Source organism: Thunnus albacares, chromosome 15 (genome assembly GCF_914725855.1).
Source record: "Thunnus albacares chromosome 15, fThuAlb1.1, whole genome shotgun sequence".
In the NCBI taxonomy this organism is placed as follows: domain Eukaryota; kingdom Metazoa; phylum Chordata; class Actinopteri; order Scombriformes; family Scombridae; genus Thunnus; species Thunnus albacares.
Window position 1 is genome coordinate 13,477,350 of NC_058120.1, and position 21,890 is coordinate 13,499,239.

At 43.5% G+C, this 21,890-nt stretch overlaps 1 protein-coding gene across 4 annotated transcripts; it reads right to left on the reverse strand.

Moving 5' to 3' along the window:
• Nucleotides 1–545: 545 nt before the first annotated feature.
• On the reverse strand, nt 546–21,510 carry ktn1 (kinectin 1). Of its 4 annotated transcripts, none has more exons than XM_044374602.1 (36): nt 21,363–21,510; nt 16,076–16,785; nt 15,744–15,902; nt 15,511–15,624; nt 15,269–15,399; nt 15,049–15,153; nt 14,763–14,903; nt 14,480–14,586; nt 14,072–14,216; nt 13,247–13,343; nt 12,957–13,141; nt 12,603–12,692; nt 12,462–12,499; nt 12,276–12,366; nt 11,974–12,042; nt 11,819–11,856; nt 11,587–11,677; nt 11,333–11,401; nt 11,190–11,227; nt 8,057–8,147; nt 7,799–7,911; nt 7,615–7,711; nt 7,378–7,415; nt 7,147–7,237; nt 6,206–6,292; nt 4,564–4,653; nt 4,362–4,448; nt 4,191–4,280; nt 3,994–4,086; nt 3,838–3,906; nt 3,627–3,710; nt 3,146–3,229; nt 2,089–2,172; nt 1,892–1,987; nt 1,676–1,786; nt 546–1,581 (listed from the first exon to the last, which is right to left on the reverse strand). In XM_044374602.1, the coding sequence occupies exons 2-36, from the start codon at nt 16,782–16,784 to the stop codon at nt 1,552–1,554; spliced, it is 3,852 nt and encodes a 1,283-aa protein (XP_044230537.1). In that variant the 5' UTR covers nt 16,785; nt 21,363–21,510; the 3' UTR covers nt 546–1,551. The 4 variants fall into 4 exon arrangements, with proteins under 4 accessions (XP_044230537.1, XP_044230536.1, XP_044230540.1 ...); XM_044374601.1 differs by having other exon boundaries at nt 15,511–15,627; XM_044374605.1 differs by lacking the exon at nt 6,206–6,292 and having other exon boundaries at nt 15,511–15,627.
• Between the last annotated feature and the right edge of the window lie 380 nt (nt 21,511–21,890).

A 21,890-nucleotide genomic window follows, 5' to 3' on the forward strand; every position in this document is an offset into this window, starting at 1 on the left:
CAAGTGACCACAACAGAGCGATGTTTTCCAATATTACAGCCAAGGCAGCAGTTGTCCTTTGTAAGCTTTTGATTATTTCAGCTACCACTAGCATACTCCCCTTTCACATCCTCTTACTGATGTTAATGTTTGTGCAAAACCTTATGCCGGTGCTGAGAACAGAATCTCCTGTTCGGAGGGATTATCCAGCATGTTACCATCACAGGAAACTGGTCACACCACAAATGTTCCATAATTGAGGCTGCACACAGTGTCAGCTTCTCTCCTGTCATACAAAACACTTACGTACAATACCACCACTGCATGACAAACATGTTTATTATGTACTGGGAAGTCAGATGAATATTTTGCCTAGTAGAATATACCTGTGGTAAAAGCTACAATAACCAGAAGCACTAAGTTCCTAGTGCACATTCAGGTTTTTCAAGACTATGGATCATATCAGTTTGAAAATTCATTCAAGGTCATGTGGTGCCCCACAGTGCTGAGGAGAAAGAAGTGCAGTGGAAGGAAAAAAAAAAAAAGGAGCAACACAGAAAGCTGGGCAGATTTATCAAGCATCCCTTTTATTAACATCACCTGTTACAAAAAGAACAAAATCTTCAGTGTTAATGAACTTAGCAACAATATAGCGAGTGTTGATTACAGATGATATGGGACACTTACTCCTAGAGTAGTTGCAGTAGGATTAAAAACCTCTACACTGTTGACCTGGCCTTCTCCTTCCACAGCCAGGGTCACAGACTCCCTTCTCTTTGGAGCTGCAGTACAGACTTGCGTACAATTTGTCCATGCATCTCCATAGTTACAGTCACGTAGTGACCCATCTGATATGCTGAGACCCCTTCTGATCTCCCTTCTCCCACCCAATACTGAGCCAAGGTATGCTTGGAGCTATGTATTCATGAATGCACGATGATGCACAGGTTGTGATAGTTTTCTGGTTGGGATGCAAACAGATCAACAACATGGTGTATTTCAGCAGGTCCTAACTGGTACATTTAAACAATACATATCTTTAAGTTAAGAAAAAAAAGGACTGAAAACCCAAAAGTTTGTTTAGTCGAGTTGGAAATTTGTATCACTGCCCTCTTGAGACAAGAAACAACAAAAACTACTGCAGTATTCAAAAGGATTTCATTGAAAAATACAGGTGTTCTAAACAGAGGAATGGTTGCCACGCAGTTTGAATTATGCTGGATGTGATTTTTAAGATAATAATAAAAAGTAACTGGTGATGCTGCTGAAGAAGAGGAATGTGGTGGGGGTGGAGAAGTGTGTCTTTTGGTACAGTGTCTGGAGTGTTTTGGAATTAACAGTAACCTCTGCCTGCTCCCTTGTGGCAACAGTGAGTCTGGGAGTGGTTTGCCAGCGCCTCGGCTAGAGTCAGTTTGAGGCCGCCTACGGCACAGGTGAGGTGACGGAGGCTGGGAGGGAGGAAGTGGCTGGGTGTGACAGTATGGTGTTATGGTGGTAGTGAAGAGACCGAAGGTCAAGGGTGGTCTCTGTAGTGCAGTCAGAGTGGCTGCGTGGGCGCCTATCCTCCTCTCACTATACCTTGGGCAGATCTTTGTCAGCCTCCTGGAAGAAAACACAAATGTAGAATTATCAGACAACACAGTCAAATACAGCAGCACAGAAACAGGGTAAAAACAGCACAGAAAACAGGTCGTACCCCCTCCTGTCCCTTGGTGAGTTGCCGGCTGACACCTTGTAGCAGCTGCTGCAGTTCTCTGACTGTTTGGTTTAGTCCTGCAGTCATCTTCTCCTTTCTGTCAATCTCCTCCTACCAGAGACAGAATGACATGAATGAGGTTTACATCTGCTAAATGCCACACATACAAAAACATACTGGACACCTCCGACTGTTACAGCTCCCCTAGACTCTTACTCTCTGTGACGACAGACTGCTATTCTCTATCAGGTCATCTGCATTGTCGGTCACTTGTGAGAGCTCCCCCTGAATCAGATCGAGAGACTGCTGGGCCTGGATGGATAAGGATTAGAGAGTTCCATTTTTTAATGAAGTGGCAAGGTAATGGACGCTTATCAACAATGTGTACATTTGAGTCATTAGAGCGTTCTTACCTTATACAGGTCACCAGCCACCTTTTGCCTCTCATTCTCTTCTGCCTCCAGCTTGGACAGAGTCTCAGTAAGCTGGGTTTTCAGCTGGAATCAAAACACACACTCAGCACATGTTGTAAAACCAACTGTAGCGTCCTAATGACACCAATGAATCCCATTTATAGTTTAGCATTGCATGTTCAAAAAAATGAACTTTAAGTGCTAAACATTAGCATAGATTAAAGTGTTTTTGCATGTCCTACTAAGCTCAAAAATAGCACTGTTTAAAAAAAAAAAAAGCAAGGGGTTGGTGACAGCATGTTGCTACAGGTACCGGTGAGAAGATGAATCATGATACGGAAAGTCCAGTTTGAGTAATGCATCCATAGTTTTATCAGATGTCCTAACAATGCAGAGCGGTTTATGATGCTTTAAAAACAGGATATTACAACTTTGGAAAGTTAATCACTGCTGTAGTCATTCCCTCCCCGCCCCCCTTTGTCTCAGTGATTGGAAGATAAACCATATAATTAAAATCATTCACCTTACACACCTTACATATTATGCAATATGTTGGGCATATTCAGACTGACAACACTTCATGAAGACAATAGAAAATTCCCCAGTGTTACGAAGGCAAGACAAGGACAACAAGACTGACGAACAAAGAGACAAGGCTTGTATAAAGCCTGAAGATAGAAAAGAGTGGGGTAAAATTAGCGCTGATGTTAGGGAAACTGAGCACACTTTTGACCTCTGCAGAAGTTGACTAGTAAGCTATTAGTTAGACACCAGACCTGGAGTGCTAGTTTAAGGAAGAAAGAGTTAGTCTTCACTCATTGTGAATGTGAGTCATCATTCACAGCCTCTGATTTGTGATACACTTAAATATTTAATATTAAAATATGCTTCTAGGTACAAATAATCACATTTTCTGAGGTTATGAATGATGACCTACAGTTCTGCAGAAGGTTAAGAATCCCATTTTGTGGTAGTCAGTGTAGAGCCAGTGCTGAGTGCAATGGGAATAGGTTTTTTAAAAAAAGCAGCTCTAGCTAGGAGGGTGAGTAACGCTTACCAAATTCAGCTCCTCATTCTGTCTGATAGCCTCTGTATATGAGCCATCAAGTCTGGTCTGCAATTCAGTCAACAGATCTTTGAGCTGAAATTAAGTTTGAGATGCTGTGTTTAATGGGAGTCTGTGGGAGTCGGTCCAGGACAGCACCACTAAAACAGAGTCTATGTAGTGAAATCAGCTGATCAGGCCTACAAAAAGTGAATGATCTCATTATTCCGCTATCACCAAAGTCAGTCTAGTAGAAGTTAGTCTGGTGAGTGTACTTTTCAGTTCAACAACATTTAATGTTTGTGAATTTCAAAAGCCCCAAATAAAAAAAGCGTACAGGGTGTCACAGAACAATTAACAGAAAAAAAAAACACGCCATGAACATGGAAAGAACACACAGCAGAGCTTCTCCTTTTGCCACAGAAGGATGAATGCTGTGATATGACTGAGGATCACAAGCAACTCTGGGTGAAGAGGTTCAGATTCTGCTCACCTCTCTGACCTCCGTCACATAGGTGGCACTCTCACGTTCCGCCCTCTCCAACTCAGACTCCAAGTGCTGCTTTTCTCTTCTCAGCTACAGAAGGGTCAGAGAAGCATATGACTAAGACAAACACGAGTGAAAATGGCAATTTGAAGTACAATAAGATTATAAGTTTGAGAAACGTGTTTTAAAAGAAAAAAAAAAAAAAAAAAGGACTGACATTTTCCAACTCTGCTCCATCAGTTAGTCTCTCAATCTCTCGCTCCAGAGCTGTGACTTTCTGGCTCATCTAAAGAAAGAGAAAGAAGAATGGTATAATGAAAAGAGTACACAGTGTAATAATATATCTGGGTTTCATTTCTGGCTGAACACATACCTCCCTCAGCTCTCCCTGCGATAGCTCCACCTTCACCCTCCAGCGAGACTCTTCCTGCTCCACACTGTTCTGGAGGCGCTGCAGGATGCCCTCCTGTGGACACAACAGGAGTTACAGCTCAGTTTTCACAAAATACATATCAAGTTTAGACACACCTAAACACAAAAATATGTAACATAAAAAAAAATGTATCTCACCGTCTCTGCCAAAACCTTCTTGTATGTCTCACAGTCTTTCTGTAGAATCCTTTGGGTTTCCTCCGCTTCCTTCAGCTTCTCAGCCAATCCCTGATAACAGAAAAGTATTTGTGGGTGTCGTCTAAATGTAAGGAATAACGTTCAAATTTTAATTTCTGATTTATTTTTTACCTCTGAGTCCCCTGATGCAGGGGTGGATTGTGCAGCTGAGCTTTCAGCTGCTGCCCTCTCAAATCTGTGGAGCCACTCCTGATGGTTCTTGTAGAAAGAGAGAGAGAAACATCTGTAGAACATGTGGGGACATCAAGAGACAAGAAGGCTATTGCTGGTAAACACAAGCCGCATGGAGGTAAAAATCCAATAGTACTCATACCTGCTCATTGGGCAGAGGCACATTGGGCAGAAGTCTTTGCAGAACATCTCGACACTCAGCCTGAGATGATTCCAGTGCCGTCTGGTTCTCCTACAAGGTGATGTGAGGGAGCACATGGAGATGGAGAAAAAAAAAAGGGGGGGGGTTGAGCTCTGACTGTATAAATGGTTCAGCTGCTGCGAAGACAAGGTTCAGTGGTCATCTGAACAGATACGACCACAACCTTTTTTTCCCCCCCTTCCTCACTATACTCTCCATTATCTTGTTTTAAACCAGTCATAGATTCATCCATCGGGCCACTTCAATCAACGTCACAGGAGTGATTCTTTAAAGATCATCCTCAATTATAACTTAAGGGAATTAGGATAAACACTGTGTCACTTCCACTTCCAATTACCCTAAGCCTACATCATCATCTCTCAACAGGCCACACCTACAACAAGTGTCAGATTCAGAGCACCTCACAAACCTTATAAAAAAACACAACAAAACAAAACAAATCAATCCGCCTTCCTGACATTTTAAAAAGTACCTTGAGACTCTTTAATAAATAAAAAAAGGTAGCTATCAGTCCTCCCACAATAGGCCAGCATTGTGCACTGTCACTCTGAGGCCTGAAGGGAGAACGTATGCCAAGCACTAGCCAGCTGGCACTCTTAACCACTATTCACATTAACACACTGTGTCACAAGGCAGCTCTGAGACAAGTGTAGAGTTGAATACAACCAGCGTGCGTTGACGGTACACAACAGCTGCCAAGGAACTCCCTGGCTCAGCCCTGAGAAGGTGCTTTCTACTGTACTCGGGTGGCAGAAGAGCAGCTGCTGTGCTGATGGTTCAGCATGTACCCTTCCCTGCTGTAGGGGGAGGACGGCAAAAATATGCACACGTCACTGCAACTGTTAATAGAACAGTCTAAGTCTACATGAAGGGACCTGCAGCTATATGAAATACAGGTTTTGCTTTATATGTTCTTCATGATGGGGAACAAAAACATTTCAGCAGTGAGTACAGAGCATTGAGAAACATAAGGACCTGTTTCATGTTCAGTAACAGTTTTAAAATTTCTCTTAAGAACAAACTGTATTAAAAACAAAGTCAATTCAAATATTTTTGTTAACTGATTAGCTGATGATATTTGACAGCACGGAGGTCAGAAAGCAGAATGAGGGGGAAAAACATGCTAGAAATGAGTCACATGACAGAAAGACAGGAAGCTGCAAAATGATTACCATGAATCTCAATCTAATGACAACTAGTGACATAATTTCTAGGTCACTGCACACTCATTTCCAAGCATCAGCCTGAGCATTGGGCAAGAAAAAAAAAATCTTTCAGGTAAAATATATCCACTAAAGAAAAGTTATTAGGTTAATAAATTCTGAGATTCCCAGAGTGCAAAGCAAAGTTCACCAGCTCAACATACAGCCAATTGAAAACTTGAGGCCAAACAACACAGGAGAGGGGTAAGAGTCAGGTAAATGAGTATGCAGCTTTTTTTTTTTTTTTTATGGATGATGGTAGAAAAAAAAAAAAAAAAAAAAAGAAATCTCACTGGATCAATTATGGCAAAAAAACGGTATTTTGGGGGGATGCATCAGATTGGAACTAGAGTAAAGCAGACTGAGGTGGGGTGTCGAACCTTGACGGCTTTGCTGAGTTTTCCTTGAAGCATGGACTCGGTGGCTGACAGAGCTTCCATTGCACTCCAGTTTTTCTCCCGGAGCTCCTGTTTTGGTCAGTTCCAGAGAGATACTACTTTCAGTTCAGCCTCAGGAAAAATGCATTCAGTGACCCTCAAATACAGACTGATAAGAATAACAGAAGAAACCGGACAAATTTCTCATTTTAAAAATGCTCTGCTTTTCAACCATGCTCCAACCGCTAAAAATAAATATGAACAAATAGCCTCAAGAGTCCCAGTCTCACACCTCGTGTGGGTAAAAGTAACATGCACAATACGCAAGATATATATAGTAACAATGTTTTGTGGTTACTTTCTATTCAAATTAAGGAAATACTGTCTGGAGTTGCATAGATATGAAAATGAAAAAACAAAACAAAACAAAGTCCACATAAATATGCTTTTCAAATCAAATATGCCCCTCTGGAAAATAAAAGGTAGGCGAGTTTCTAATGCTCTGAATCACCCACAAGCACGGACAAGCTTGCTGAAACAGTCGTGGCCAACGGCGAGCATAACAAGAGTAGGCTGGAAGCCCTGTTATGCAACGCTCAGCTTAAGCAATCCAAATCAAAACAGACATCTGTACTGATGTGTATAATCATGTCGCAAACAAGGTTAACTAAAGAAAGCTCTCTTTTTAGTTAAAAACCACAAATAAATCGCGATAAAAATAAAAATAAAAATAAAATAAAATTAAAAAAAAGAAAAGAACATAAAGCCAAACAAGTGGGACTAAGTGGTAGTGGACAACAGGGAATATGGATGTATGCAGTGTGCAACTACACTGTGAGGAGAGTGTTTTGGGGTACCACACAAGTGGGGATGATTTCTCGCAGTGCTAGACCAGAGTTGTCTGATGTATTATATAGTTTGGGTCATCTCTGTAGGAAACCTACGTTGTTCTTCTTCCTATGAAGCTCCAGGGAGTCCCTCAGCTCCGCCAGCTCACCCTGCAGATCTGAGACCTGCTTGTCCTTCTCTGACAACCTGATAGATAACAACATAACCACCCATTATTAACATTATCATCATCATCATCATCACGTGTAGTAAAGGGTCCTTTAAAATGAACAAAAGTCTGTGAAAAATATGAAGAATGTTATGATTTAGCATGAAACTTTACTCACGCTGTAAGAAGTTCTGGGCTTGGCACTGCTGTATTTGACTGAGGAGGGCAAAAAATTACCTTATTAATTACTACTGAATGAGAATTGAATCCCTATGACCCTTATGACAGAGACAAATATATAAAAATGAAAGAAATTAGAACATAAGCACTTCTGTCATTAACATTTCCTGAGTCAAGAGATTCACATCCTCCAGCTTCATTTGTTCTTTCATGGTAAAAGAGGCATCTTCCTCACCTGTTGATGTACCTGCTCCATCTTCTCACTCAGCTCCTTTGTCTTTGCCTCCAACTCAGCCTGCAGCATCTGGATCTCTTGGTCCTTTGCCGCTACCCTGCAGGTCAGATGTGCTCTTTACTAGTCTGATTTGTATGGGCTACACATGGATACTGCATTGTGATAAGTGGGAAGGTTAACTTACTGAGCCTGGAGGTCTTGGAGTTGGGTACCAGAACTGGTCAGCTCCTCTGGCGTCTCCTTCTGTCTCAGCTGTTCCATCTCTGCCTGCAGGGCGGCCAACTGCTGCTCCAGAGCCTACGAGACAAAAACTGCTTCAGACAAGAGCTCAAACTAGGACAATGGGACACCATTTCTAGTCTCCTGAAACCTGTAAACAAAGTATTTCATTAATAAAGAGGAAACAAAGGAAATGATAACATTATATCATTAAAGCTCATACCTCAACTGTCTTCCCTCTGGCAGAGCTCACATCTTGTTCTGCCTGTAGACTCTCCTCCATTGATTTTAGCTTCACATCCTTCTCTTGGATCCTGTAAAAGCAGTCAAACAAAGGCTCATCATATAGAACTGTGTAAAGTCTGTAAACACACATATCTATGTATATAATGATATCCACTTGATGAAGAGACATTTAACAATAGATTTGCATATATATATATATATATTCCTGGGCAGCTGGGTCTGGTCCGCACAATTGCCCCTCTCAGGTCTGCTTCTACAGTATATAAGACTGGCATGGCCCGAGTTCTGCTCCCAGGTAAGCCATCTTTTTCTTCAGCTGACGTTGGTGGAGCCAGTGGGGCCTGAAACTTAGAGGGCTACGCCTATACTCATAGAATCTGCGGTTACAATACATTAACTAACCTTCTATCATGTATAGGCTTTGCCCTCTAAGAGCTGTTGCTATTGGGATAAGGGTGAAGCTGGTTGTGGTCAATGCCCCACTGGACCACCAGAGTCCACAATAAATAGTGCACAATAAATATAAAATAACATAAGCTGCGCTATGGCCCTCTCCAGTTCCAGGCTCTATATGAATGGTCAGAGTGAAAGCATTACACTCCGATCACGTAACACACCTGCTGCTGTGAGAGAGCAGGGAAGATAACTACACACTGTAAAAAGTCAAGCAGAGCAGACGACTCAGTGCGTAACGTGCCCAGAGCTGACAGTGTGTTGCTGGTTACCAAACACGCTCAATAATGAATGAGTTAAAAGAAAACTCAGGCGTATCGCGCAGATGGAACCAAATAAAAAGGACACAGTGAAGCCCATGATGCCGCTGCACAAATGTCTGCCACTGCCATTCCGCTAAGAAGAGCCATGGAGCAGGACAAAGCCCTTGTAGAGTCTGCACAAATACCCAGTGGGGGGTCTTTCCCCGCTGTGACATATGCATGTATGATAGCTTCACAGAGCCACTGGGCCAAGCACTGTTTCGTCAGGGGCTTTCCCTGAGAATGTTCTCTGTAATGCACAAACAGCTGCTGTGTCTGAGGCCTGCTGTGGATGCCACATAATGAGAAAACGCTCGCACCAGGCAGAGACGGTGTGATGTTTCCTCTCCCTCATTTCTGTGAGGAAGAGGGAAGAAGCCTTCCAAATAAATAACTCTTGATCTAAAAGAGCCGGTTATGACTTTGGGCATGAATGAGGGATTGGGCCTCAGAGTGGCTTAGCTGCTGCCATCTCTGATAATGAGTCAAGATGGAGAGACCAAGAACGCACACAGATCACTTACTCTTTTTGCCAAAGTCAGGGCTGAGAGAAGTGCTGTCTTTAAGGACAGTAGTTTGAGAGAGATTTGTGCTAGTGGTTCGAAAGGGGGTTTCCCCAAAGCGGATAAAACCAGGGGTAAATCCCACTGCGATGCCAAGGAATTCGTGACAGGTCGCTGTCTTCTGACTCCTTTTAAGAAGAGCTTAACCAGCGGATGTGCAAAGACAGATCTCTCTCCATAGCCTTTATGGCAGGATGAAATGGCTGCAGTACATGTTTAACCATAGATAGAGCCAAATTTCTATCTACTAACAGCTGGAGGGAAATTAACATCAGATAAAAAGGGCCCAATGTGGGATCTGTGACTGAAAAAGCGGACCATTTTGTTGTATAAGAGGCTGTGGTAGATGGAGCTCTCGCACCATGAATAGTGCGTACTACTCCAGGAGGCAAACTTAAACTTCCAAGCACCCCTGATCAGGGGCCAAACCCATACACGCTGGCCTATCACTGGAAAGTGAAGGATCAAACCGTCCAGCTGGGAGAGCGTGTCTCTGTGCCACCGAAGTTGCCATGGTTTCCCTGACAGTAGCTGTATCATTGTTGGAAAAACATGAGATGCTTGTGCGTTCTAGAGCCACCAGAATAACTGCTAGACTCTCTGCCTGAATGTACACTAAGGCAAGGAATCAGGCAAGGTGAGCTAACACCGCCCTGGTGATTTATATAAGCCGCTGTTGTCTTGTTGTCTGTCCTCACCACCACATGTTTGTCTTTCAACTGTGGAGCAAGTGTTTCAGCACCGTGGACAGCTCCAGGCAGTTTATTTGGCCACATTCCTCCCACAATGTGAGACTGACACATTCCTCCCCATCTGAAGAGAGATGCGTCTGTGTACATCGATATGTGTACACACACGGTGAACTTATTTTGGGAGAGCAAGCAGGGATTGTCATTACGCCCTGTGACAGTCCCAAAACTTGTACAAATAAGTTAGGAGAGCTTGAGTATATAATTGCTTGTGGTGCATATAGCGGCTCTCTACAGAGTGTGTGTGTAACATGCCCAGAGCTGACAGTGTGACGTAGCTCTCCCAAGACATCCACACTGAAAGAACACAAAGGGTTTTCCAATATGACAGGTCTGACTGCGGAGAGGGAGGGACAGTTATCATGCCTCTTTGTGACACATCAGGTCGAGACGGAGACGACCGAACCAGAGGGAGAGCCAGGAGGCGGGGCAGCAATGGAGGGAGCCGAGTCAGAGTACTCTCGCCCTGCATTATTGTGCCCATCCTCGAAGCCAGAGGGATCCCAGATGACCAGGGCTTCTTCAACAATGGCCGTCATCATATCACTGTCCTGCAGCGCTGTGAAGGCATCCGCTCACCGCAGTTTCTTCGTCACAGGTAGGTGTGCACAGTAGGGGCACATGGCCTGGGACCGAGGCATGTTTCGCAGCGAGTGTGGAGGTTGTAATTCGTGATGTGACCGGCTCAGCAGGAAAGACAGAGAGAGAACCCGCCGACGGAACGATGAGTAGAAGTCATGCTTTCTTTCTTCACAAATGACTGCATCACACGCTGAAGAAAAAGAAGGAGCGGAACTCAGGCCACGCCGGTCTTATACACCGTAGATGCGGAGCCGAGATGGGAAACTGTGCGGGGCACAATGACGCAAAAGAAAATCTTCACGACTGCACATGCGCACGGGGATAGACCCAATAGCGAAAGCTCTCAGAGGCCGAAGCCTATACAACTAAAGTTCGCCATTTCCGTCTAACAGTGTGTGTTTATGTTTTTGTTGACCACTAACACAATCCCTACATACCAAAGTCAACTAAATTGATCTTACTTGCTCTGGAGTTCTTCCACTATTGACTCTGATGATGCCTGTGTTAAGGGAAAAGAAAATGCAAAACAAATGATTACAAAATGAGGTGAAAAACAAAAGAAAAGTAACTTAACCTTTTTATTATAAATTTAAGACCAAGTCACCTGTTCTGCCATCTTGCTCTTCAAGGTCTCCATTTCTTGTTTTAGTGCCATATTCTCTTCTCTTACAACCTGCATCAGGGAAAGAAATTACTTAATGATTTTTTTCCCCTCATTAGGGATTGTGATTACAAGGCAGACAGTGAAATGCAGAGTCATTTAAGGGATGCTGATGTCAGTCAAATGTGGATGTGTGTGTATTTGTGAGGTTCTGCTACCCTCAGCTATACTTTTCTAAAACCAGAGAAAACAGACACCTTGAGCTCCTCCTCTTTGTTGGCCACCTCGATCAGCCCCTTCTCCAGCAGGCCCTCCACGGTTTTCATGTTCTCCTCCCTCTCCTGGACACTGGGTAGGATGCAATGTTTAATAAAAGGTCATTCAATGATTGATTAAGGATTATTATTATCATTATAGATGGAATAATAAGCCTAACTAGCTGATGCATTCAAAAAATGTATTCGGAGATGGGTTTCATTTTTCACACACCTCTTCTGGATCTGGTCCAAAGCAAGCTGGGAGGCAGCCTGCGTAGGAAGAATCAAATGCAGATAGAAAGATAGAAAGGGCGTGTGTCAAACAGAAGAACACAGAAATTCACAGAAGCTTTTTTTAATTTGGAAAAAAACAAACAGTTAGCTGACCTGATCAGAAATCTGTGCCTGCAGATTCTGAAACTCTGCCTTCAGTGACATGTTCTCATTGTGCAAGGCCTGAGGAGGGTTAAAGACAGAGACAGAAACAGGAAAGAGAGTTAAATGAAGTCCATTTAGCATCTGAAATGTGCACCGACACGTTCTCTTTCCTACACGGTGGTGTACATTGTCTTCAGCCTCTCGGCACAATGAGGGGCCTACAACGTGTTCAACAAATTCCTGCTGACTAATGAACCGATGCAATGTTATTATAAGAAGAAGCTGTAGATGAAGCGCTGTTGTGCCTATACCTGCATGTTCGTTTCTCTACTGGCCCCACTACTCCTCTCAGCGTTTAGAGAATCCTCCAGACTCTTCCTCTGCAGCTCTTTCTCAGCCAGTCTGGACAGAGCAGCACACAAACCAGCACTGAGAATGATATCACTATTAATACAATTGCTATGTCTGAAAAGATTTTTTAAAAAAAAAAGTCTTACAGCTTCTGTAGTTCCTCAATGTGGGAGGCATGAGTGACCTAAATGAGAAAAAACAAAATCTAATTAGCCAACATATACTCACAGATATGGGGGTTCATCTCATACCAAGTAGACGCAGGTTAACGAGGTTGACCCATATACCTGGGAAGAGATCTGGACCTGCAGGCTTTCATTCTGGACTTGCAGTGTCTCATTCTGGACCTGAAGACCTTTGTTTTCATTCATAAGTTCCTGTTAAAAACAGAATGCATTAGTGAGTACAAAGAATGTGTGTTGCTCTGCATCTTGACATGACACTTCAGAGCACTAAGAAGCCATCAATGTAATTCAATTTGACTCTATAACAGTACAATTTAGCTCAATTTAATGCAATTCCATATAATTGTGTTCAATAAAGCACAACCAGTTCCATTTTTCTCCTTCTATAGGGTAGATAATTCACACAAGAAGACAAAAAAAAATACATTTTTCATAAGTGATGGCATGGTGTCTCACCTGAGCCCGGGCCTGCAGAGAGTCGTCAGGCATATTGTGCTGGGACGCCTCCAGAAGCTCCATCACTCTTTGCTCCAGCCGCTCCTTGGAGACCATGGCTTCAGTCAGGCTGCTATGTAGGTTCTGGATCTCCTTGTTCTTGTTGTTCATCTCCGTCTCCGCTGCCAGCAGCTGGCTGTGGATCTCTGCACCCACGCGCACACACACAGTTCTGAATGTCACCTGACCCCTTTGTAGAAGCAAATATTTAAAAAAGATTGTGTTTTAAGTGTCATATCATGTTTTATCACCTTGCTTAGAGGCCTGAAGTTTCTCCCTCTCAGTATTGACGCTGTGGAGGTAGTTTTGCAGTTCTTCCCAGCGACGCTTAGCATCTTGTAGTTGACCCTGGGGATCGAGAGATACATACGATTTGGTGAACATTTTTCTTTCATTCATTAATTCTTTTCATTAGAACTTGTACAGTTTTAGTATGGGTGGGGAACTGATGATCTAAGCCTGGTAGTGCTGTAGCCACATTGCACCTGGTGTACTATAAAGACCATCAAGATACCACTTGAATTTCTACAAGCTTATGAGTCTCGTCACTTTTTCTTCAAGAAAAAGGGTCTGTCAAACTAATTGAATGGATCTAAATTACAAAATATTTGAAACAGTTTGTTTCATTGGTTCTTCTGTACAATACAGAAAAACTGTTTTCCTTCATTCAAATCCAAACTCTTGATGTGACTCTCAGGTTCTTTGCTGAGACTTGTCTGTGTCAAGCCAGCGACTTAAATTTCAATCTTTGATCGTGGTCAATGAAAAAAGACAGGAAAGACTGATCTGGGTGCCTAGCAGGAAAGTGTTGTTTATACACACAGCACAAAGCCTCAAACATTCCAGCTTCCAAAGCCAACACAATCTTCCCAACCTAGGTTCTATTTCCCCACACCCCTCCCCAGGACTTCCACTACAACCTCCTCCTTTTTCCGTGGTAAAGCTGCCACACCCACGAACCAGATTTGAAGCTGTGTGGTATGCCCAGGTTTTGTACAGCTCAGTTCATTTTTATCTCGGCTGGGGAAACCGAAGCCCAGGCTAAATAAACACAATGTGCATCTGGATTAGCGCACCTCCAGCTGGGACACGTTCTGCTTGTAGTTGACCTCCAGCGACTTCCTCTGGTGCTCCTCCTGCTGCAGCTTGCTGTTGTTGTCTGCCAGTTCTTTCATCAGACCGGCGTACTCAGAACGCAGCTTGTTCAGCTCGGCTGAATTCCTGTCAAGTAACATACACACATAAGCACAAATCCTTTTGTATAGTGGGAAGTTTTTGACAAACCAAACTGCAAACAGCCCTTACTGGGCCTTTCACATTGTGTAACTGCATAATGTGAGCAACGCTGGATCATACTGAGGTAGAAAGTGCAAAGACCTGAAATTCTGATATGAACTGGAGTGTTTTACCAAGCTGAGCAGACATTTATGAAACTCTATACAGCATGATTAGTTGATTCTTATCTACTGCAGTGCTGTACTGACTTGCTTTCCATCTGGTTGGTGGCAGAGCTGACTGCGTCCCTCAGGATGCCGTTCTCCTGCTGCAGTCGAGTGATCTGGCTCTCCAGCTGCTCCCTCACCTGCTGGAACTACACACGAATAATGGGAATCAATCTCCATCACCGTGGAGCGTTGAGGTGAATGCTAAACAAGGGTTTTTAATATCTGTATGAACTGTATTTGATTGTTAGAGTGTTTTCTGATATAATACAACTATACTGATGATAAAACAACAAAATTGGAAACAAATGCATACTATTTTCACCTTTATCTGCATGGTCTGGAGCTCCTGGTAGCTGCCCTGTGCTTTGGCCTGCATGGCCCCTAGCTCTTTCTCCATGGCTGAAACTTGCTCTCTCATCACAGCCTCCACCCGGCCTGTCTTTTGCTTCTCAACCTGAAGCTCCTGAAGCACAGAGGCAAAGCAAAGCATAAAAAGCACTTCACTGAAACCAAGGAAACGATTCCTGAGGGATGTACTATGGCATAAGCCAGGAATAAATAATTATCCGTATCTTGTCATTCATTAGGGCAAGTATGGGAATCTAGACCTGGCCGAGCTGTTTCACTTTGTCCTTGGCGATGGAGGCCTCCTCTTGCAGAGTTGTTAGGAGTCGCTCTCTTTCCTGGGCAGCTGGGTCTGGTCTGGCTGCGGACTAGTAGTGACAGACATGAGATGAACCAGACATTGTAAAATCAACTTAAAATTCTGGGTCTCTTACCAAATGCAAATTGCACCTAATCGAGGTTCATCACTTATTAATATCTCACTTTGTGCCAGGCATCCAAGGCGCTGGGACTCTTCTCTCGGAGGAGGGCGATCACACTGACAGCCTCAACCTCTGACAGAGCCAGGCTGGACAGACCAGACAGCAGCTCCTTCAGCTTCACCTCCGTGTTCTCTGTTAAAACACACAAGATAGGAGACGCGATTAAGCAGGTTATTATATTGATAGTAGATGTGGAATTTCAAAAAGTATTTAGGGTTCCAAAATATTGTCGTCTTCTCTCACCTTTGTCTGTCTCATTCTTCTGTTTCTTTCCACTCCCTTTGGATGGTACATCATCATTATGGGCTGCCTGGTGGTTGGCAGAAGCTGCTGAGTCAGCCAGAACATGGGATTCATCTACTGGATTTGAGAAAAAAACTGGTTAATTACAATGTGACGAGTTCAGGATTCAGTTTGAGCTGTGTCAATAAATTCAGATATAATTTTGCATGTGGGATCACAGCATCATCATTTACCAGGCTCGGTCTTCTGCTTCTTGGCAGAGTTCTTCTTCTTGCCACTAGTAGCGACTGGAGCTGCACCATCCACAACTTTGGTTTCAGCCACAATAGGAGCTTCTTTCTTGATTGGTGCTGGAGCCTGCTCTGCTTTAACTTCTGGCTGCTGGTCATCCGCTGAAAAGAGAGGGGGGAGAATACTGTCAGTCTAGACTGATGAAACAGGATATTGAGTCATCATTAAAGCCTTTAGGCCAAACCTCCAACCTCTAATGCAGCTACTATGACTAATTTCACATCCCATACTTTTCTAGTCAGTTAACAATCATCATGTACTCTTGGCTAATCACCTGGCTCAGCTTTTTGTTTCTTCTTGTCTTTCTTCTTTCCAGAGATCTGGGGAGGTGTCTGAGCCTGAACAGGAGCTGGGGCAGCTTGGACCTGGATCTGGACTTCAAGCTGGGGAGAGGGTGGGCTGGACTGTTTACTAGCAGCTAGAGGAAGTTCTGCTTTGCGGCTGACCGGCTTGGAACCGTTCACTTCTGGCTCCTCAGAATGGGAAGTTGTAGTTGTAGCTGCAGCTGCAGCGGCAGCGGCGGCAGCAGCAGCCTTGGCTGCCTTTTTCTCCTTCTTCTTTCTCTCCCTCAGACCAGCAGGAGCCTCCGCTGACACTGAAACAGGCACATAGGGAGTAGGTGTTGGTGGATCAGGAGCCGGTGTAACCACTGGTTCTGGTTCCTCCTCAATCTCCAGAGTGGAACTGTTAGCACCATCAGCTACATCGAAGTCCCGCAGGTCCTCTTCAGACTCTCCTCCACCTCCGCCGCCTCCGCCACCTCCTCCGCTAGCACTCTCCTTCTTCTTGCTCTTCTTCTTGTCATTCTTCTTACGGGTGTCTGGCTTGGACGGCGGTAGCTTGAGGTCGCGTTTCTGCCGGGCCAGCACCTCGTCGTAGGAGGTTTCTTTCATGAAGAGCCAGAAGAAGAGGAACATGAGGGCGATGACTAGGGATGGGGCCAGGATGAGCAGGTACTGAGAGTCGTAGATATCCACCGCCATTCTGCAGAAAAGGAGAAAGACATGAGGGGGAAAAAAAGATGTTTAGCTATGATTATGATAACAGATTTCTACCAACAAAGACAACTGGCAAGGCCCACTCAATTCCAGTGATCTCAAGAATATAACGGCTTGAAGATGATTTCAGCTCACTGCTCATGGTCCTGCTGCCCTTGGTTGAGTTTCTCAGGGAGAATATTAACGTGCAACCACTGCTACAAGCCAGGAGAGCTAGTCTGTGATGTGTGAACTGGTATGAGTATGAGATATGGGGGAGTGGAGGTGTTACATCAATAGTGCTGAGAGGGTGCGTGTGAGAGGGCTCACTCACACCTTGTCCTCTCTTAGTGATATCATCCAATTAGACAACACTACCCCAGATACACTGCTTAACATCCTCCTTACCTTTTACACGTGTTCATGGCTGGGATTATGAAAGCCAAATTGGAAAAACAATAGCGGAGAATAAAGGCTTTACTCCGACTGGCTTAAAAAAGGAGACAAAATAGGTTAAGAACATCAGAGAGACAACTAGGCTAAAGAGAAGATGACTCACTGGCTCATTTAGTCACTTTCCTCCTTCAGCCCTCACAGGGACAACATGGTGGTATTCTTAACTCATATCAGGGTGGATTTGCAAGAGGCAAAAATACACCCACATGCAAGTGTCACCAAGTGAGGTCTGCTGCAGCTTGGCCCTTGCTTGCTTAAAGCAAAAAAGGAATTGCAGGCAAAGTTTACAGAGTCAAGAGGTCCTGACACTTAATCTGTTTTGCATCTGCCAAAGATATTCTTAGGAACTATGTGTTGTCTCCTAAGGCTACACAGTGAGAATGAATTGGGGTGGAATCAATGCAGATAAAGCAGTAATAATTTGCATCTTATAGCTCACTAAAAGCCACTATAAACCAAGTTTAAACTAGTCCTCTCTGTTGATTTGTCATTTCTCAGGATAAACGACACTGAGGAAATGCCTGCGTGATGGCTATTGAGATGGAGTAGTCTCTATTGTGAAATAGCAACGGTTACTTGTGTATTTTACACATATGTGCGTCATCAATTAATTCAGTTTTTCAGCCAAGCAATGTTCCAACAGTGCTGACAATTTCAAACAAACACCATGCTGCTCTGTCAAAAAATATTTCATCTTTATGCCAGCTGTTAGGCGGAGAGCTTGCAGTGCCAACAATTCTAATCTAATGAACGGAAAACCTTTTCAAAACATTATTGCATCTGGACTGCATCAATTTTTATACTTAGGATCACCCGGAAAGTGTGTCTTGCGAACTAACATGCAGCAAGGCCTTGTGCAAACTTGTGCACTGGTTACAAAAATAAAACCACAGTGTTTTGAAAATGGACACAAGTTGATCCCATGGTGACGATAACAGCATTGTGTTGTCAACAATGCAGAGCGGCACAGAGAGTGAGTGACCTGAGGTGCTACACAACCCCATCCTATACCTAAGATCCGTGGCGGTAATGCAGTGTAGGAGTCAGTGTCGTAGGCCAGACCTCTTTAGTAATTTGGATTAAGCAGATTACCCATGATAATACATTTAAGAATAACTTCCACTGCAGGGCTTCCTGAGGACTGACAAGCTTAAGCCTATAGTGTAATGTTGACTCTGTTTCACACCCACCTCCAAAACCTCTCATTACATTACATCACACACACAAGGTCATGATAATGTCTAATATTTGACTTATTTCTTATCCTGAAAAAATATTTTACCTTTCTACCACCAAGTGTTTCCTTTAAATATGAAGTAAAACAAAACCCTCCTTATATAACATTTAAAACTTTTTAAAACAGTTTTCATTATATAATATATCTCATTATCTCCGACTCTGACTAAACACATCTGACAGGTTTTTCTCACAGTTGATTGGGAACGTTTGCCTTACACATTCAGTACCTATCCACTTCAATTCCTCTGGGGTGTTTGTCTGGCATCTGTGTCAAAGAGCACACATTCCTCCACACTCGACAGGCTACAGCTGGGGGCAAACTCATAAAAATATATGTTAACTGTGAGCAGACAAATGGTTGTTGGTTTAGGGAGCACTGTGAAACCCACAGGGATAAAAACCCATACCGTAATTTGAAAAAATTAGCCTTTACTTGACATTTTTTTCCATTCCCTGCTCACCTGTGTATGTATAAATATATATATATAGTCTCATCTCTGACCTCATTAGAAGATGTGTCATTCATTTTGGACAGCAGGATGTTAGCACACAATCCACAGACTCAGGCTTATAGGCAGCATGCAAAGGTCAAAGACTTTCAGTGGCCTGGAGGATACTGTCCAAAACCTGGACATGAACTAGCTTTTTACAGAACAAGACCAAAGACAAAAGATAAAGAAGCTATAGTACAGGACGTACTTTACATACACACCGTGGGTGAATGAGGTAATAAGGTTTAGATGGAAGGAGAACTGCTTACTTTCAGTAGCTACCAAATCAGGAAACGTTTTTTTTTCCTCTAAATGTCATCAATTGTATGTTCCAGGAAACTCCCAAGTCCAGACCAATTGAAGCCGTGAAATAACTCTTAAAGCAATATTGCCTCTTGGCATATAAAGTGAGGGTGGAGTAAGTGGTGTAAAAGTTTGAGGCCTGCTTGCTTTCTTTCAGTCCCACGCCTCAGAGAGGAAGGTGCATGAGTCTTCTTGCGCAGTCCGAGCCTTGTCCCAGCATCAAAATGAGCCCGGAGGACAAAGCCCTCTCGGGCTGTTGGCTCCCCGGAATCTAGCCACTTGGCTGGCCGGCCCTCCTGATTTGGCAGGCGCGGACACAGAGGAACTCCTGATAACTATCAGGCCCAAAAAGCAACGCAGACAGTTCTTGAAAACCAGGCCAAGCAGCAAAAAATGTAACATCTTAAAGATGGCAACAATTTACTAAACAGCATATGTCATCCAGGAGAACACAGAAACTTGGAGCTACTCAAGTGCACAGTTCCTCTGGGAGGCATTACGCACAGACCACAAGTGCAATTTACAACATGGAAATCAAATGTAAATCAAACTACTCCCATTTCCTTGGTTCGAGATTAGAATAGTGCTACAGAAAAAAAGCTATAAAAGCTACATTTGCAATTATATTAACTCTATCCCCTTGTGATAATAGCGGAACCACTCGCAGATAAAGCAACAACCTTTTTATCAGAAAGTTTAAATAATTGCAGGTAATTAAAATACACTAGTTTGGAGTGATAGGTCGAACAACTGAGCAGTAAGGATAACAAAAGCATAAACCATCATCCGTATCCTGGTAATAAACTAAACTACCAGTAGCAAAGTACAAATAGTGGAAAACATTAACACATGGGTGGTTATTAGTCCTCTGAAACGGTTTGGTCTTCCTGGTAAGACCGCAATAAGGTAAATGTGTGAAACAAAAGACAACCATGATAAGCGAGATAAACCTCAAGTAAATAGGCAGGAGATGTCAGATAGGAGACGTCTACAAGATAGTGATACTTATGACACAAGGGTAGAAAGGAGTATCTTCATGGACTCTGAGCCAAAGTTTCTCAAAGTGGGGACAAGTAGTCCTTGAAGGATTTCCAGTAATCTCCAGAAAAGTACTTAAGTTTAGAGTTTAATTAACATTAAAATCAGTTTACCGAACTACACAGATCCGGGAGTAACCAGGACACAGTGTGACAGCCATGCATAGCCATATCTCCAGTCATCACCTTATTGTAGGTGTAAATTTAACACTCATGCCGTTAATTTTAAGTGCCAGAAATAAGTCACAACATCTCCACTGTTCTTTAAGAAAGGGTGATGTCCAGCAAGCCACCTGACCATTCAACAAGGGCAGTTCACAAAGGCAGAGTACCAAATGTCCCAGCATGCTAAGTCATGTGTAATCGTCGGCCTTGTAACGTTACAGACTAGTGAACCAAGACACGCAATGGCAGCTGTTCTTACAGCGATACGAATGCTGGTAACAGATGCAAAAAAGGCAGAACTGATCTAATCTTGCAAGCTAAGTTGCCCCAATCAGCTCCTAAATCACACGATAAAAATCAAACGAGCCATGACAGCGAAAGAAGAGGCTCACATGTCGGCGACAGGCTCCCTCCTCCACCACCATGACTAACAGCCGAGGCTGATTACGGTTGGCCTGGACATTGCTACAAGTAGTTGCTACAATAGTTCAACCCTTACAGGAAAAGGGGCTCGTCACCACTCGATGAATGAGCTAGCTAACATTAACGCTAGCCAACTAACGTGAGCCGGCCAATCCAATTATTAGTACAGAGGAAGTCCTCAGCGATAGAAGTGACCACGAAAAACGTTTACATGAAAACCCAAGTTTGTGTCTCTTTACAACCATGGGAGGAGGCGTGGATTCTGCCCCCACGGGCCTCGTGTGACTGGTGATCCAGCCTCCGTCTCTCCTGAAATCTCTGACCCGGTCTACTGCTCCTTTCTTCCGCTTCAGTCCTGAGGGCCGTTCCCAGGCCTGAGTAAAGAGCTTAGCTGCGCTAAGAACGGGATAAGCGGCTATTTAACAAGAAATACACGTTGTATCGGGGAAAACGGAGGCGAAAACACTTACATGTAGCTTCAAATTGCTCTTGCTTTAGATAGTAATGAAATGGCGTTGTTCTGCGTTGACTCAGGCAGACTCCTGACTTCCCAGGGCAGCTCCAGCCTGGCTTTCTTCTGCGCTATCCGGACCGTCAGACTATCTGCCGTTTCTGGTTCGCGGGGGCGGGTCATATAGTCAGGCTGCTAGGGAACGCTTGTTTTATGACTCGAGGCACACCGAGCTGAGCCGTTACAGCACTAAGGTACAATAAGAATTTAACACCGCCTTTTTGAGACGTCCCGCGTTCTTAAATCGCAAGAAGGACAAAAGCAAAGAGGGGAGTGGTCATATCATTTCCCCAAAGTCCGTAAGACACATGAGTATGTGAAAAGCACTAGGATATTTCTATGGAGACTCGAGTATTTCTGTCTTTTTATACACACATAAAATTATATATATATACATATATATGTTCTGTCTTTTATATATATATACACATATATTTAAAATGTATATATTTTACTGCCTTTTATATTGTGTTATATTTTATGAATT

Coding starts and splice junctions, on each gene's coding strand:
- ktn1 (XM_044374601.1), bottom strand. CDS start 16,784: ATGGCGGTGGATATCTACGACTCTCAGTACCTGCTCATCCTGGCCCCA. Junction 15,903..16,075: donor GAAACAAAAAGCTGAGCCAG/GTGATTAGCCAA, acceptor CTCTCTTTTCAG/CGGATGACCAGCAGCCAGAA. Junction 3,711..3,837: donor ATGGAGCAGAGTTGGAAAAT/GTCAGTCCTTTT, acceptor ACCCTTCTGTAG/CTGAGAAGAGAAAAGCAGCA.